Source organism: Lissotriton vulgaris, chromosome 3_1 (assembly GCF_964263255.1).
Source record: "Lissotriton vulgaris chromosome 3_1, aLisVul1.2, whole genome shotgun sequence".
NCBI classification, from domain to species: Eukaryota; Metazoa; Chordata; class Amphibia; order Caudata; family Salamandridae; genus Lissotriton; species Lissotriton vulgaris.
In genome coordinates this window covers 90,631,795-90,650,172 of record NC_141689.1, presented here as the reverse complement: position 1 = coordinate 90,650,172, position 18,378 = coordinate 90,631,795, and the positions used below count along the sequence as shown (strand labels likewise).

At 44.0% G+C, this 18,378-nt stretch overlaps 1 protein-coding gene across 1 annotated transcript in view; it reads left to right on the top strand.

Annotated features, from left to right (window-relative positions):
* SIGLEC1 (sialic acid binding Ig like lectin 1) overlaps positions 1-18,378 on the top strand; it is a 315,685-nt gene that overhangs the window by 131,483 nt on the left and 165,824 nt on the right. The window contains 1 exon segment of the mRNA XM_086960128.1: positions 4,903-5,202. Coding sequence (XP_086816254.1) covers positions 4,903-5,202 — 300 coding nt within the window.

Below are 18,378 nucleotides of genomic sequence, written 5' to 3'. Positions count from 1 at the left end.
GGCCACGCCTCCTTTATTTATATAGTACGCGGTGTCACGTACCACACCGCGTATGCGCACGCCTACGTGCGCGGTCAACTAGACTGCTAACTTGCAGTCTCACGACATTACACATACTACATTACTGATAGACATCAACGACAGACTATTACCTGACCTGTGCATTACTATCCTGGTACAATCTAACTGTGATCAAATTGTCAAACAGGCCTTCCAGCAAATCACAAATCCAGGTTTACACAGGTGATCGATCCAGTGAAAAGTGGAATTTAATAACTTATAAGCTACATGCTTTCACTTGATTTCTCTACCTCAATCACTTGCCCGAAATAACTGAGATCAATGTTATTGATTACTTCCTTTAGGATTGGCAATAGTATTGCTTCAGTTTTATTTACAATTAGGGCTCCCGGTTTTCCGTTTAAACGGATTTTTACATATAAATACAGACGGAAAACATTGTTTCCCTTGTCTGTATTTATATGTAAAAACAGCAAAATACTAGTACATTTTGCCAGACGGTCGTACTTCAGCCCAGAGCAGTGACGCACCTGGTCCTTTTGTTGCTGCCCCAGCCCTTGTTTTGAATTAGGCATGTATTTCTGTGCCCTCAGGGGACAGATTAATGGTGCGCAACGCCCATGCGATCAAAGAGCTTCAGACACCCCCACCCCCCTCGCTCCCCCCTCATGTGTGTCAGCCCGGCAGAAACAGTCCCGGGCACACACACACAGTGTACTTCACAGGTCTTTAACAGACCTTTTTTTTGCTAACGAGGGTGAGAACACACAACAAAGCCTCGTTAGCAAATAAATGGTCTTTTAAAGACCTGAGGCCACAGAAATACATGCCTAATTCAAAACAAGGGCTGGGGCAGCAACAAAAGGACCAGGCGCGTCGCAACTCTGGGCAGAAGTCAAATACTTGTACTGATACTCATTACAGCACTGCGTCCTGCCGAGAAGCGTTGTGCTAGCTTTCAAATCTCCGAGCAATATGCAGAATCGCCCCCACCCAGAAATTTGGCTCTTGTTGCGCCTCTGTGGTGTCAGGTAGTATGTGTCCGTGCAGCTTAGTTTTGAAAGCTAGCACAGCGCTTCTCGGCAGGACGCAGTGCTGTAATGAGTAGCATTCCTTCCCAAAAGTAAACGCCTCTGCATCTGATGACAAGGCTGCACAACGTAGAAGAAAAATACTCATAGGAATAGATGCGTCGTCTTCAGAGAGCAATGATGAGTCACTATCACAGCTAAGTGAAACCAAAAAGGATGAAATTGATGAACTTGCAGAACTACTGGATACAAAACTTCTTAATGAGAGATTAAAAAAAGCATGTGCTCAACCTGGAAAGCACAACGTTTTGAAGCGAGTGCAGAGGCAAAAGCTTGCTCCCCAAAATAAAAAACGTAAAATTTAAAAGTTGGAAGAGAAATTGGCAGCTGAGATGAAGAGCATACAAAGTGGTGAGGAAAGTATTTCCACGGAACCTGCTGATGATCCACTACCAGTATTTGACTTGAGTTCATTTAAACCTATGGGCTTTGAAATGTCTTTCTTAAAGTTCCTAGAAGAGTCTGCTGTGAGGGAAAAGAAGAAAGCCAAGGGGGATTGCCCAGGATTTAAGACAGATTTGCGTTGAATCTACTTAAATCTAGTCAGGAGGCTGCCAGCGAGGAGGGTGGTAGTGGAGAGGCTGCTAGTAAGGAGGAAGGCAGCGAAGCATTTGCTAGAAAACAGACTTCTCTGGTAGACTGCCACACCTACCCAATTACGTACTGTGAAAACCTTACACAATTTGCAAATCCTTCTCAACTTCAGTGTATTGGAACTGTACTGTTTGTTTTAGATGGGAGAATGAACAATTGCATTGAACTGGCATTCGAGCAGCTTCAAGAAATGAGACCTACTGCTGTTCTTAAAAAGGTTGACATGCATTGCGATGATGAAATATTAACAAGTGAACAAAGTTGTTACATTGAGAGAAATTGAGGAATTAAATTATTCATAATAATTGTAAGATATACGAAGAAACCTGTGTTTAATGTTCATGTCCATGCCTATGTCCTGGCATTTTAATTTGTGTTTTTTGTGTCCCTCAGCGCTCTGAGTTTGTTCTCTGCTTGCTGTAAATTACGCCCTCGGCCTCCGCTCTATAAAATGGGCAAAAATAGCTCAGTAAGCTATGCACGTTGTGCATTCGGTTTGAGGAGCACATTTTCTTGGTCTTTGTTTACTGTGAATAATGCTGCTCTGCCCACGGGCCTCCAATCATGTTACAGAGTAGGATTGTAAGGCCATTGCCATTTTAAATGTCACCTTACGATACATGGTCATAAAACAGTTACAACGAACAGGTAACAGCATTGTAATTTATGAGCATAATCTATACAGTTACACATTTCACTAGCCGTTGGACGCTGGCTCTTGCTAGCAATTTCAATGTTCCGGGTCTGCAACAACTAGTTCTAGATCCAACTCTAGTAGCTGGACACACACTTAACCCCATGTCCGTCTGTGGCCTGGTGGTTTGTGGTGTCCCTTTTGCATTGTGATCGGTGGGTGTCGATTTCTTTGCCATTTAGTTTCTTGTTTCCTCGGCTGTTGTGTACGTGTGCAAGCAGTTGCACATGTGTTTTTGGGGACTAAAATAAATGTGGAAAAATACTAGTTGTAGCGTCGTCTTTTGCTTGTGGCAAAAATAAATGCGGATAAATACAGAAAAAATGCCCCAAAAATAAATATGGATAAATACAGACGGACATGGCAAAAAAATAAATACCATAAAACCGGGAGCCCTATTTACAATCAAGCCCAAGGGGGGAATACACGCAAAAATCTCACAAATTGTATGTAATACACATAAGTATAAAAGCAGACTATAATGTCGAAAAAGATGTCATCCTGCAGTGGATAAATACAACAATACACGTCAGTACAGTGACACCGTGCATTCTTTCAATCAAGCAAGATATTGCACGAATTCCCATGAATTATGGAATCACCCGTAACTAACATGGAAGCGGTATTGGTACGTGAGAACCAATCACATTCCTCCTTCAATATACTGCTGCCAATAAGATTCAAGATGACACTTTAAAAAACATAATATCATGCATTGTGCGAGCAGAATAAGGCAAATCGCCGAAACGCGTCCTCGCAATAAATCGTAATTGCATTAACCCCGCAAGTGCAGCAGTTTTCTTCGAAAACAGGAGCCTTTATATTTATAGTGGCCTGTGACACCAGGGCAGCTTCGGCAGGCAAACAGGACCCAAGGTATTGGGATGACTTATGCCCACCGCACCCTCCCACAGTAAGGCACCGCTGCAGCGCAGTCTATGACTTCATGGAGCAGCCGGTCTCGCCATATTCACGGCTTCAGGGCAGACTGTGTGAGGCAATTGCGGTTGAAGGCGTCTTGGGGACACGGGAAAAGAACTTGTTGCAGCAATACCATTCCGCTTACCTGCGTTTAATTTGAATCCAGCACCTAAGACGGGATATAGTGAAACCCGGGGGAGCACGTTACCTGACTGTCCAAGACTGGTGCATGTTGGGAGCTGTAGTTCGCCAATGCAGCTACAGCTAATCTTTTCAGTAAAACGAGGCACACCTGGACCGCCACAAATGGCAAAACGACTTGTACAATATAAAAGTGGATTGGTCAAGCACAGATCTTGTTGAAGGCATTTGAAAAAGACATTTGTTGTCGAAACACCATATTTCTGCTGCAATAAAGAACTTTCTTGGAAGCCCGCTGCGTCCCTCCGTCTCTTCAAATAAGAAACGTCTTATATATATATATATATATATATATAGAGAGAGAGAGAGAGAGAGAGAGAGAGAGAGAGAGAGAGAGAGAGAGAGAGAGAGAGAGATACATATTCAAAAAATAAACACAGGTTACAGGGCTGTTATTGTTAGGTTCAGATTTTAAATACACAAAACCATGCAAATTCAGCAGTTATAGTTATAGTTATCTCAAGTAACTATAACTCAGGCCCTAAGGTAACTATAACTTGCGCCCCCGACATGCGCAGTTTTCTCATCAATAATTTTGATGCAAATGTTGGAGTGATATTATCAATGATGTAATAGAAGATGTTAGGAGTGATGTAATATGTGGGGTCATTAACAGTGCATGGCGTGGACCCTAGTTATAGTTACTTGAGATAACTATAACTTTAACTGCTGAATTTCCCTTAATTAATTAATACTGGTGCCCACCCAGCCAAATATGCATTTGACAATGTGTCAAAATGCTTTCTATAAGCAGCACTTGGACAGTTCAGCTGTAGCAAACACAACATTTTCCATTATAGCTATGAGGCAATTAAGGCTTCAATTCCTATCAATGTTTGGGGAGGTCCTAACCGCAGACGTATGTTTGGGAGTATTCCTGTGTCCCTGCCTGTGGTTGATAATGTGGGAATACTTACACATTTACACCTATCAACACCAAAAGTAAGTGTATTTTAAGGCTGAGAATGTGAAGGGAACATCCACAATGTAACAGGGTTGTGGCGAGGGGATCTTGAGAGGTATGAGGGAGTAGGAGACCGAGCGTCACAGCTAAATGTTCAAATACACATTTTTGCCACATTTCTGTACATGAATCATGCCATAAATCGGTAACTTGATTTGTATTTCAACAAATCACCCTGAAGTAACCTTAAGGCAACATTTTTAAGTACCCAATAATTCGAAAATACATAACTAGACTATATAAAAGTCAATAAAACAACACATTGAGTATATGGTTGTTTCTGATGGAGTTACTACTTTGATCCCAATTATTAATTAATAATAAATGTAGTCACTGAATGACAGGATGCCGAATAGGTATCAAGCCGACAACAAGACAATATATCTCATATCTTTATATTTTGTTTGACCCTGCAGATCCTCCAAGGACGCCAGTTATGATCTCCTTCTTAGAGACTCAAGAAGGAAAATTGGCAATTATTCACTGCACCGTTGATAGCGAACCAACTGCGGAACTAGCGCTGGAGAGGAATGGTGAACTCATCGCTACCACCAGCTCCCATGGAGCACCCAACCAGCGCATCACTGTCTCGTCCTCACGCAACTCTTTGAAGTTGGAGATCAGGGGCGTGATCCTGGATGACGAAGGAACATACGTTTGCAGAGCTACAAATGTCTATGGCAACTCCACAACTTCTAGACACTTCAGCGTGGAAAGTAAGGACACAATTTGTTTATTATTTTTTTCAATTGCTCTGTGGTGTCTGGTTTGTAAAAATAAAAAATTGAACAAAGTAAGCCAGAAGAGAGAATTTACTAGCTCTTTAGTGAGCACTTTCCTTACTGTTTTGAGGGTTTTAATCTGAGGCAAAATAAGTCTCAAAAAGTTCCTAGAGATTGCAAGGCCATTGTGCTTCCTAAAAGCCTTTCGGCCTCACTTGATTAAATAAATACCCTTACACATCTCTCTAAAAAAAATTGGACCAAAATTTGACCCAGGCACCTAAAAGAAGTTGTGTATATTGATGCATTGCAACCTATCACAATGTATTGCTTTTTAGTGTGTGGATGACACATTTTTGGAGTTGAACAAACAGAAAACAATTACTCATTAACTCTGTAACTAATGATGTGGAGCTAGCAGGAGGAGTCATTGCTTAGAACTGGAGCCAGATGTCAATAGAATATGTAGTCACAAAATAATAGCCAATGCTTACTCCTCAAACCTTCTTCCCTCCACTGACACTACATTGTGGCATTGTCTAGTACTAGATTCCTTGACAATTAATATCATCAGCTTTTCTAGTTTTCAAGGGAAGATAGACCTTTATGGTCTCTACAGCCATGAGTTTCATGATTAAGAGCATATCGCATATTATGAGGATGATGAGGATATAGCATATTAAAAGGATAATGAGATTTTCACATATTGTGTGGATTATGAGGATATCGCATATTATGAGGATTAGGAGGATACTGCATATTATGAGAATTGGAAGGATATCGCATATTATGAGGATTAGGAGGATATTGCATATTATGAGGATTAGGAGGATATTGCATATTATGAGAATTAGAAGGATATCGCATATTATGAGGATTAGGAGGATATTGCATATTATGAGTATTAGAAGGATAGCGTATATTATGAGGATTAGGAGGATATTGCATATTATGAGGATTAGAAGGAAATCACATATTATGAGGATTATGAGGATATTGCATATTATGAAGATTAGAAGGATATCGTATATTATGAGGATTAGGAGGATATTGCATATTATGAGGATTAGAAGGATATTGTATGTTATGAGGATTAGCAGGATATCACAAACACATTTTGTCCTGTAGAATTATGAGACTTGTTTGAAAACTGTGCATTTGAGAGGTTCTTGCCTATTGTTTCTCATATAAATAGATTCCATACCTGTCTATAATTATTGCTAAATAATAAATCGATTATGTAACCTTCTATTTTTATTATTGCAGAAGTGCTAAACGGGTCTGATTCTCGTAGATATCAATTAAGAGTAGCCGGAGGCAGGACACTGCTACCCGGTGCCTGCTCTTTGGTTTCCTGTGCACTGTGCTTTATATGTATAGTATTAAAGGTCAGCGGCCATATTTATTGTGGAACGTGGCCCAGGGGCTCAACAAGTGTGGGTGCCCGCTTTCCACACCTCGGGGCACTTTGGTATTACGTGGCCTGCCAGTAATGCACATCTTACTGGCAATCTCAAGAGACCATTCCTACATTTGCATGTGGGCATGGTTCCAAGCAAATGAGGGAATCATTTACCTGTGCATCCATGGCATACTATAGAACAGAAGTGTTCAAACTTTTTTTAGGCCAAGTCCCACCTGACAATATTTTTTAGGAGTTGGTCCCCTCTTCACTAAAATTTCTGGGAGTTGAAATTTAGCATCTTTGACAACCATTTTAACCTCGGGGTGTTATCTTGCAACTCCTTTTCGCAACAGCGAAACAACATTAACGGTAAATTTAAGATGTGTAAGTTGTAAATTTGGCTCAAAACAACAGAGCTCAAACACCCTTTGATGGGAAACTTGAATGAAAACCGCACAAGGTCAGTGAATGCACACCCACCTTTCAGGACCTATCTAGTACCGTGTAGCCCAATCCAGCGAACAAGCAGAATGTTGGCAGACCCAGCAACCTCATCATTCTCTGGGCAATGCCTTTGCTCTGAAGACACAACTCAATCAAATGAAATTCCCACTGCCATATATTTTTGTTGCAAAAGCAGTACGGATACCAAGGGCCATCGTGCAGGCAATAAAAATTGCCTCCTAGACTAGAGCTGGGACTGGGATAAACAGCAACTATCGGGGTTTAATGGACCAGATCTACATTAAGGCAGTCGGAGGCAGCTACTTGACAGCATTATCACAAATGAACAGGAGGGGTGCAAAACTGCAACAAATGGCCTAAAAGCCCCTTGTTATTATGGGAAATACGTGGCAAATGGTAAAATGTAATTCTTTTTTTAACCCCTTGTGTGCTGCTGACGAGCTCAGCTCGTCATGAGGGACGGTTGAGCTGCCCTCATGACGAGCTGAGCTCGTCACAGCCATTGGAACGTTCGCACGCGGGGATAATTTCCCCGCTGTGCTGAACGTTCTGAAAACGGGTGTGGTGTGACGAGCTCAGTTCTGCCTCATGACGAGCCGAGCTCGTCAACAGCACAGCGGTGCCGCGCGTGGCCCCCCTCCACCCGTACTGCAGGGGGAAAACCCCCCCCGCAGCCAAGGGGTTAAAATGCCTGCATCTCAGCAGATTTGCAGCATCCAAACTGCTGTTGGCTAAAACACTGGGACTCAGAGATAAGACTGACTGAGACCTCTTGAATACAAAGTACAAGGACACTTAGTCTTCAGCATTTGCACGGCGCTGTTATGCCCTGTGCAAGACCATATCTTTGTTTGTTTGCAGCTTATTTCCATTTAATGGATCCTTTTTGTCTAACTATCAGGGTTTTCTTCTGCTTTCTAGAAAGAAAGCGTCACCTGGACCTTGAGTGAAAGAGGTGACTCCAGAATTAAACTTTTTGATAAAACCCATAATTTGTATAACTGGAGGGACTAAGTGGCCGTAATCAATTCAAAATGTTATTGTTTGATTACTAAAAACCATAACAAATGTTAAAAACCATGTAGTTCATGTAGACAAAGAACAAAGTTTAAAAAAAACAAGTTAATACAAAAGCAGTGCAATAGTCTTACTTTAAAATGGGTTATGGTTAAGAGTGTCCAAGTATTGAGATTATTGCCTGTAGAGTTCGAGGCTTTGGGCGACAGAACAGTCATAGCATCAATTTAAAAATCTAAAAGAGGGCAACTAAACATAAAAAAAAGGTATGGTCAATTAATTGTCAGCTGAAAACAATGTACAAGTGGATAACGCTGGATGATCCAGAGTTTGTTAAGTGATTTTAAGGCGACAAAGCGGCGCAACCAGCCAGCGGGGGATTTGCAGCCCTGTCTTTCCCCAGCAATTTAGCTGCTCTGCTAAATTTAGTGAACCGGATGTTCAACTTTGTATTTTCTGAGTTCATTGCAGCTATTATGGCCTGACGACTTGTGCGAGGTCTAAGTTTATTCCACTCGTCCCGCAATAAAATCCTTCAGTCGTTGAGCAAAGCAGGGCATGTGCAGGCTATATGCTCCATGCTTTCAGAGTGGTAGCCGCATTCCCTGCATTCGGTACTGACATAGGGGCGCTGCCATTCTGGCAGATGCTTTAAAAAAGGCCATTCACCCAACCTTAGGGCCATAAACTTTAGGTTTAAAAAAAGTGAAAACATGCTTGATAAATAAGATGACTCAACCCCTGGTTTGAAGTCAGAAATAACGGCCCAGGCATGTTTCCTTCTACATAGTTTTGCCATGTCGGAATGAAAACTTCGCTTGATTACAATCTTTATTGCCTGTTGAGATGGGTTTGTTCGCCAATATTCCGTGACTTCAAGTAACTGTAGGGAGTGAGCCAGATAGCGCAGATGTTTTTGACTAAATTTTCTGGTCGATATTACATTCCACAGTTTGGCCTCCAGACTACCTTCCCGGAAGTTGCGTAGTCTGTTGCAGAGTTTGATAAACGCGCCTTCCACGACGCCATAATGATCTAATAGGCCGAGTTCTAGCCTAACTTGTGCTGGGGAAGAGGAACTTGGCAGGCGCCATGCTCGTTTAAAGATTCTAGTGGTTAATTTATCTAATAAGATGCTTATTGCACCCATCATAATCTCATGCCCATATGATAGGGAGTTGGTGATCTTAGCCTTCATCAACTTGACCAGTGGGGTTAGACTTGGACCGAGTAGCTGTTTTGAAAGCTTTGCTGAGGCAACCTCAAGCGACAGTGTTTTAGCCTTTACAGCGTCTTTTTGCTTTGTAAAGGAGCCTCTGGTGTCCAGGAAAATTCCCAAGTATTTATAGTGGGGCACTATGTTGTTGCTTTTACTGTTGAAGAACCACCAAACTTTCTGCTGCTTCCGTTTGCCAAAGTGAATTATTTTTGTTTTTGACAGATGCAGTTCAAATGAGTTGTTTATTGTATAGGGGAGAAGTTCATTGAGTTGCCTCTGCAGGCCTACCTTTGTGTGGCTAAGTAACACAAGGTCATCTGCGTATAAAAGGTTGCTGATACGGGTTCCATCTAGTTGTGGCGGATGGGAATTAACCTTGTCAAGTATGGGAGATAGGTCCGAGATGAACAGGTTAAAAAGGAGAGGAGCCAACACGCAGGTCGTCCAAAACTGCGCAGCCCGCACGTTGCTGCAGATTCCGAGGACGCAGTCTGCAAAACCCGCCCTGGTCACCCTACACTGGCTCCCAGTAAAGCAGAGAGTGGCATTTAAGGCAGTATGCATCGCCCATCGAGCTTTCTGGGGGTCTGGTCCAAGGATCCTCAACAAACTGGTTACTCAATACCATCCTAACAGAAACCTCCGATCTACGGAAGCCTTTCTAGCCGTAGTCCCAAGAGTGCGAAGAGCCAGGACCGGAGGAAGGATGTTCTCCTTAACCCTTTCGATGCTGATGACGAGCTCAGCTCGTCATCACCCACGGGTGTCGTGTGCTGATGACGAGCTGAGCTCGTCATGGTGCCACTAAAATGGCATTTTCCAGCACAGGGGGGGGAAAACGCCCAGCAGCCATGTGGTTAAACGCCGCGAAGATGTGGAACACACTCCCGCTACAAATCAGGTCCAATCCCAACTTACTCTCATTCCGAAAGCAGCTGAAAACTCACTTGTTTGCTAAATCCACCTAAGCTCGTTTCCATCACTCATCAGTTCTGTTTTTTATGCCTTAGCGCTTGGACGCCCATTGGGCAGCAATCGCGCTTTACAAATCACAATACAATACAATACAATACACGCAGCCTTGTTTAACAGTTTAACACCTCTTGCTGTTTGAATCTTTTTTGAGACATGAGAGCCTTCTCCCAACTTTATTCTAATCGAGGTTCGTGAGTAGAGTTGGATTATGGCTTTTAAGAGAGCGGGGGGGGGGGGTATACCCCAGCTCTCTAATTTTTGCCATAGTCGGCCCTGTGGCACTCGGTCAAAAGCCGCCTTGAAGTCGACAAAGCAGCAGTAAAGTTGGATACGTTGGACTGCTGCTTTCTCCATCAAAACGGTTAGTGCCAGTAGATTGCTAGATGTGCCTGAATTGGCCACAAAGCCAGTCTGGTTGAAGGGGAGGCGCTGTGTTGTTTCTGCCTAGGCTAACAGCTCTTCCATTACAATAATGGCGTAGTATTTAGATTCAATGTTGAGGAGAGCTATCATTCTGTAGTTTTTCAGGTCATTTCTTTTACCACTTTTATAGATGGAATGGATAATGGCACCTTTCCAGGAATCTGGGATGTTGGCCTGACCAAGGGGTTACTTCTGAATTGAACAAGGCCTGGGGAAGTCCGTTGGGACCAGGAGCTCCATCCGACCTACCTTTCCTGATTATCCGAGCGATGGTATTTCTTAACACTCCTGGTGTTGTCAGCATCTCCATTGTTGGGTCATTTGGCAACTCCTTTCTCTCAATTATTGACTTATCCAGAGCATCTTCGACTAAGATGATGGGCCCTGTTGTTACCTATGCAACAGGCTTTCAATGGGTGCTGGCTCTGATTTAGATGATGGATGGAGGCTAGAATGGTCAATCCTGCTTAGATGTTCGCTAAAGTGATTAGATAAAAACTGGGTCCATTCTTCCACACTTATATTTGCACTGCCTTGTCCTATGTCTCCTAATGGGCCTCTGTTCACGAGGGACAAGAATAACTTTGTGTTGGACTTTTTGCTAGCATGAACTAACTATAGCCAGAACTGGTCGAACGTTGTTTGTTTGTCCCTGTGTATAGATGACTTGAAAGCTTTTGAGCTTGCTGATAATTGTTGAATAAGATTGCATTTCCTGGGGTTTTTCTAGCCCGGCCTAAGACTGAGTTTCTTTGGAAATTTAGCTTTTTTGTTGCAGGTGAAAGGTTGTGTGTATCTTGCTAGGTACAAGTTTTGGACGGAAATTAGTTAAATAATCTGTTTACAAGAGCTTCCCAGCCGTCGATGATGGGTACATCTTTTTCACTCAGTAAGCTTAGAAAAGCACTACATTTCTCCATAACGGAGGAGACGGCACTAGACGTCCATTTCATTCTCCTTAGGTTCTCTGAGTGGCAGCCTGATAGCGTGTTTGTGATTGCCTGACGGTGGGGAATGTTGGATGATAAAGTTATTATTTGGGGTCGGTGGTCACTCTCCCCTTGTGCTGCGATGAATGGCACTCCATTAAGGGGAGCATTTCACTGTTTCCTAATGTAAAGTCCAGGAATCAGTGGGTTCGGCCGTTGGATCTGGTCCAGGCAGGGGGAGTGTCCGTGGGTGAGCAACCGTTCAATACAATGTAGCTTATTCTGCTGAATTGGAGGACAGCGTATTCACCCAATTTAGAAGGTCTGAGTCCTAAAGGTAATGTTTGTGTGGCAAGGTGTGGGGGGACTGCTGGAAAAATGATCCCAAGGTCCTCAACTGGGTTGTGGAAAAGGTTTGTATTAAAATCTCCAGACAGTAAACAGGGTGTACTGCCGTATTCGCTTAAGATGTTACATAAAATTTCAGTCAGACAATCCAATTTGAATTTTTTCTCAGTGGTGCACGGAGGGATGAAAACTTTGAGCAGAAGTTACTGGCTATCTGAAATAGGACTTTCAACCACAATGCCATCAACCCAGTCGACTTCAAATTTAACTGTTTGATGCATGCAGACAGTTTAGTAGATACATAAATCGAAAGCCCGCCACGTAGTCTGCCGTACTTGCGCTGTCTTATGGCGGGCAACGTGAATTCTAGGTTCCCTTCGATTGGGATGCTGGTTGTTAACCACGTTTCCTGGAGAAGAATAATGTTGTGTATTTTTAAAAAACGAAGTGTGTCTGGAGATTTAGATTTCGTCAGAAGACCGTTAATGTTCCAGGAGCATATTTTTAATCCATGTTCGGTATTATTTCAATTGATCAAAATCCGAGATAGAGCTGCTAGCATCCATGACCACTCTGCTCTTCGCATGGCTTGCTGTTCATCACTGTGCTCAACGTTGCCAACTGGAGAGCGGCATCTGGCTGACCTTAATACAGAGAAGGGTACAGGACCTATACTAGAAACTGGAGCCTGTATGGGTGTGAGTATTGAGGGGTAGCGGGGAACTCGAGGCGTTGCTATAATTATTCCCCTGTTTTTGAATTGGCCGGCTTTTGATTGAACCAGCTCCCTTATGGCAGTGGATGCTAATGTAATTAGAGTCAATTCTCCTGCTTGGATGCCATTACTAGGTTTGAATTCGATGGCGATTATGTCTTTCGATTCTAGAGTACATTGATCCGGATTCGATTTGAAGAGTCTGATTATGTTCCCGCAGTTTAAGGTGTCATGCGACCGTTGGGAGATGTACTCAGGCGTTAACAGCAATTTGGTCGCATTGCTGTCAGGTGCTAAGTTGTGGACTTCAGCAGTTAAGGACTCAGTTGACTTAAACTTTGCATCTGATGTTCGTTGAGGGATGGATGTGACGGGCAAGAGGGGTGCCTGCTCGCTAACTTGATTAGTTGATGCTGAAATGAGAACTGGTTTGAGCGCCAGAGGTAGTTGGCTGGGTGAGATTGTAGAGTGATGTGTATCCAAGCCTTTGCTGAGGATAACTGCACGATGTAAGCCTAGACTGTTGATTCACACTTGCGGTAGGGAAGAAACTCTAGTGGCGAAGGAAGGCTTTTGTAGAGGCGTAGTCGTTGCTAACTTGTTGACAATTGTCGGCTCCTCATAGGCTTGTAGTTGACTGTTTCCAATGTTTCCCTGGGTAACTAGATTCGGAGAGTGCCTTGAAGCTTGAAGCAACTCTGTTTCTGATGAACTTTTCACTTTTAGGGGTGCTTTTTGGGGTGTTAGAGACTGAGCTGCTTGCAAAAAGCTGTCAGTGACGCTGAGCGCTATGCTTGGGCCCTGTGCTGTCACAGGTTTATTAGTTGTGAAATAACTGCATATTGTTTTTTTGGGCTCGTCTGCATGCCTATTACGGAATTTCTGCTCCATTTTTTCTGAGTGGTAGGTCAGTGCTGATACCGTAGATTGGAGGGTTTGAAGAAGTTGTGACCAGAGCTTGTTTAAATCAGGTGATGGAGGGCTAACAGTAGACCTTTTGAATTCATTAGTAAAAAAGACAGGTCGAGCAGGGTACTGGGCAGATGTTGTGGCCCCCGCCTAAGTCGATCTTTTATTGGCAACGGTTGACAGTTGATGATGAAGAGATTGCGGATAACGTTGTGAGGTTGCTTGGATGAGCGTTTATCTGGGTTGCAACTCGTGGGGTGAGGACTTTGATGGTCGCTACTGGATGGTCCTTAAGAGTTAGGGACCTAGGGCCAGATGTAGGTAAATGAGATTTACCGATTTTTAATTACCGAATTTTACCGATTCGGTAATTAAAAATCGGTAAATCTGAGGGGTGGATATGTAGGAACATCCAGATGTTCCTTTTACCGAATCGGTAAATATCTGTATTTACCGATTCGGTAAATACCGACCGGTAATGCCCCATTCATTCCTATGGGCTTTGAAGCCCATAGGAATGAATGGGGCATTACCGGTCGGTATTTACCGATTCGGTAAATACCGATTCTGACAAGGGTGCAGGGGGTGTCACTTTGACACCCTCTAGCACCCCCAAAAAAGGTTCGGGGGCCATGTGGCAGGCATACCTGCCCTAAGGGCAGGTCTGCCTGTCATATGGCACAGGTGTGCATGCACACATGTGCATGCACACCAGAATCGTTATTTTACCATCAAATAGTATTTGATGGTAAAATACCGATTCTGTAATGCTTGTGGGACTCAGAAGAGTCCCACCTACATATCAATTTTACCGAATCGGAAAAAATACCGATTCGGTATTTTACAGAATCGGTAAATTTACCGATTGGTAAATTTACCGATTCTGTAAAATACAGGGCCCTACATCTCAAATTGCATTTACCGGTCGGTAACGGCCGAATTCGGCCGTTACCGACCGGTAAATGCCTACCTACATCTGGCCCCTAGTTGCTAAAGGAGAAAACTGGCTAGGAATCTGGGCAGGCTAAAGGGTTGGCGGGGTCACCTCGCTTCCCATGAAAGTTGCGAGGGAGGCCCGCGCAACGGGAGAGTTAGCGTCTTGCAAGTCGAAGGAGAACTGGTCGAGAGCCTGAGGCAGTCGAGGGGCCTCAGAAGCTTCTTTTATTTGGGTGTCAGCCCTTGTTGGGAAGCCTAGTAACAGTGAGCTGAGGCCTGTCTTGCCAGCGGGCACATGGATCTTGGGCTGAACCAATGTTTGGTGCGGGGCTGGGGCTGAGATAGTTGAAGTAGAGGTCAAAGGGATATCGAGTGAGCTTGATCTGGACTTTGAAGTGGGTGCAGAGCTTCTAAAATAGTCCCTCAATTACACTTTTTTCAATGAGGAAGATGCAATTGTTGAACGTCTCGATGTTGGATCTTCGAGGATTGAGCTTTCCTGGAGCGTACCTGCACCCCAAGTTATTTGTTGGGCGGGGATGCCATGAGGGAACTGAACTTGAGATGAAGACTGCTGGGGTTGAAGCTCAGGGGCTGAGTCAGAGACAGTGCCCGGTTGGGGTTTCGCTGATTTTTCTAGTTTTGCAGTTGGAGATAGGGCCATTGCTGCAGCATCGGAAGCCCTCATCTTGAGGCTTTTTTTTGAGGAGTTAGGTGGGACTTTCCTGGTTCCCCCTGATCTCATTGCTGGAAGACATTATTTGTAGGGAAAGGAGAATAGCCCGGGAGCTGCAGACCACCTTCACAGAACCCCCTTACGGTCAGACAGCTCAGGAAAGCTCACCCGGGGTTCGTAGCTCCACAGTACAACGCAGGGCAGGGCGAGCTTGAGAAGGTGGCTTGGCTCGCCCCCCTCGAAAAGGTCCTTGAACTCTTTGGTGGTAACAGCAGTGGCAACAGTGACGGTGGTGGTGACGGTAGCTGTGGTGACTGGGTTGGGGCTCAGATGAATGCAGCTGCAGCTGGTGATGGATGGCTGATGATGGTGGCAGGCGAGGGCGCGCAGCGCAGGGGAAAAGCAGGTGAAAGGCAAGCGGGGAACACAAGGCAGGATCGCAGGCTGCACCCGATCCAATCGGGCCGCCTCCGCGATCTGCCAAGGGCACACACTCGCAGCCGCCAACTGATTGTGGCCACGCTTGCCGCTGGAGCTCCAGTCCCAGGCTCCGGCAGATCTCTGGCAAATCCCGCAAATTCCGCTAGGCGCCCCCCGCCCCCGCTGTCAAGGGGGTCTTTGAGGTGGTGCTAGCTCTGCTAGCGGTAACATGGCTCAGCAGCTCGCTGCTCGCTACTCGCTCTCTGCCACTCCGCCGCTCTGCTCCGCTGACCACAATCTGAAAGGACCAGTCAGGCTTAACTTAAAGGCAATGAGTAAAGTATTTGTGCAACACTTTAAACATTAATAAGTGAAAACACCACACAACAAGAATCCCACATCCAGTCAGAAAAATAAAATTTCTTTTAATAAATAAAACAAGACCAAAATGACAAACATCCAATTGGTAGAACTGGAGATATTAAATGTTAAAGATTTTAGGGAAAAAAAGCGCCAAAAAGCGCAAAGCGCCAACTGTGGATATCTGGTTGCGCTGGACCGCGACAAGTCTGACAGCAATGAAGCACAGGCCGGCTACAGGGACCCAGTTAGGCCTGTGAGCAAAGTACTCTAAATCATGGCTTGCGGAGTTTGAGAGAATCCACGTCGCTCAGTCAAAGCGATGCGTCGGTTCCAAGATGCGGTGAGGCTTCGATGCGAGGTCTGTAGGGCTGCGAAGCAATGCAGGTTTTTGCAGTGAGTCCAATCCACACTGCAGCGGTGATGGGTCGGTTTTGCTCAGGTTTGTGCCTGGCAAGTTAAATATGCCAATTGAGTTAATGTGAGTAAAAACACAGTAACCCCTGATGAAGGTTTTTTCGCCGAAAATCATTGAGTTTTTGACATGATTAAATAAACACAAAGGCTTTATCACAACCAAATATTGATTTTACAAATAGCTATTCTTGCCAGGTCGAAATGGCAATTTAAAAGAGCACCCACGCAGTCTCAACGGCAGACATAAGACATGTTTAAAGGGCTACTTAAGTGGGCGGCAAAATCAGTGCTGCAGGCCCACTAATAGCATTTAATTTACAGGCCCTGAGCACAGGTAATGGCACTTTACTAGGGACTTACAGGAAAATTAAATAGGGCAATTGGGTATAAGCCAATCCAACATGTTTTTTAAGGAGAGAGCACAAGCATGTTAGCACTAGTTAGCAGAGTTAAAGTGCACAGAGTCCTAAGCAGGCAAAAACAAATTCAGCAAAAACAGGAAGTCTGAAGGCAAAAAGTTAGGGGAAAACCATACCAAGGGTGCCAGGTCTAACAGGATGCAAGAAACAATACATAATGAAAATCAACTTCTCGTAAGGAGTGTGGTGCACAAGGTATGGGTATTCAAACCATAGTGGTGAGAATGAATGAAAAGGCCTATTAATGTATAGGGACTGCTAAATTGTGAAGGAGTGAAACTGAAATATATTAATTTCATTAATCTAATAGGAAATTAGGATTATAGCCTTGTGCGAAAGGGTTAGTGTAAGCATCCATTAATGTTTACGGTGATAGAAAAGTGCTAAAGACTGTGGCCACTATGAGTCCCCTTAGCATGACAATGTACGTGGTTAGGATTGGACGAATAGAGCCGGTACAGGATATCTTCAAAAAGTCCATCTTGGAATTACATCTTTCTTCTGGAGCAATGATCACTCAGTGGGTGGTTGTGCACTGTAGCCAATGGAATTGTAGCATGGATACTCATGAGGAAGAAGCTTGAAGCAGATTAAAACGTTACAGGCAGGACCAGGTGCTGCTGGAAAGTGGTGCAGGATTTGTGTTCGCTAGACTCATGTCATGGTAGCTTCTATTTATTACAATTGTGAGTGTCAAAGAGGCTGGAAGTGGTGGGACAATGGATGGTGCAGCAAAGCCACATTGTCTCTAGCTTGGAACCTGACGAGAACAGACTAAGCCTCCTCCCATGATGCAACGTGGAGGGCAGAAATTTGATTCCTACCCACCAATGTCACCAAGTGACAAAGTCCCAAAATGGAGATATCTGAGCACCAACAATGGTTGGTGAAAACTAGTGCAATATATTTCACCATCTCAGTTAAAGCTGGTGGCACACAACTCAGGTGACTGGTGTTTCTGATCAGACTGGCACAGGGCTCCTATGTAGTGGCTTGCTTACCTTGGTTCCAACCAAGGGAGTAGACAGAAAATTAAAATATCCCCCATTTGAAACATAGGTCTAATCAGGCAGAGTGTGTGAAGCGAGCAAATGCAACCCTCTTTAGAAGAGTTCCTTTTGCTCTCCTTCCAACTAGCCATTATTTTACCCTTTCATCTATTCATCCATCCTTCTGTCCATTCTTTTACCTTTCCATCTCACCACCCTTTGCCCCATCCATCCATCCATCCATCCATCCATCTATCCATCTTTTCACCTATCAATGTGTTCATGTATCTATCTGTCTTTTAACCATCCTTCCATTCATTCTTCTGGAGATGCATATACGTCTATCCTTCCATCTATTCACACCTCCACCGGTTAATACTTTCACTCTTCCATCCAACCTTTCATTCTTTCATCAATCCTTTCACACTTCCATTGGTCATTCTTTCACCCTTCCATCCTTCCTTTCACCTTTCCCCATCTTTCCTTTCATGTCACCTTTACTTTCTTCCCTGGTTGTTCTTTTCCTTTCTAGCTACTCCTCTATTTTC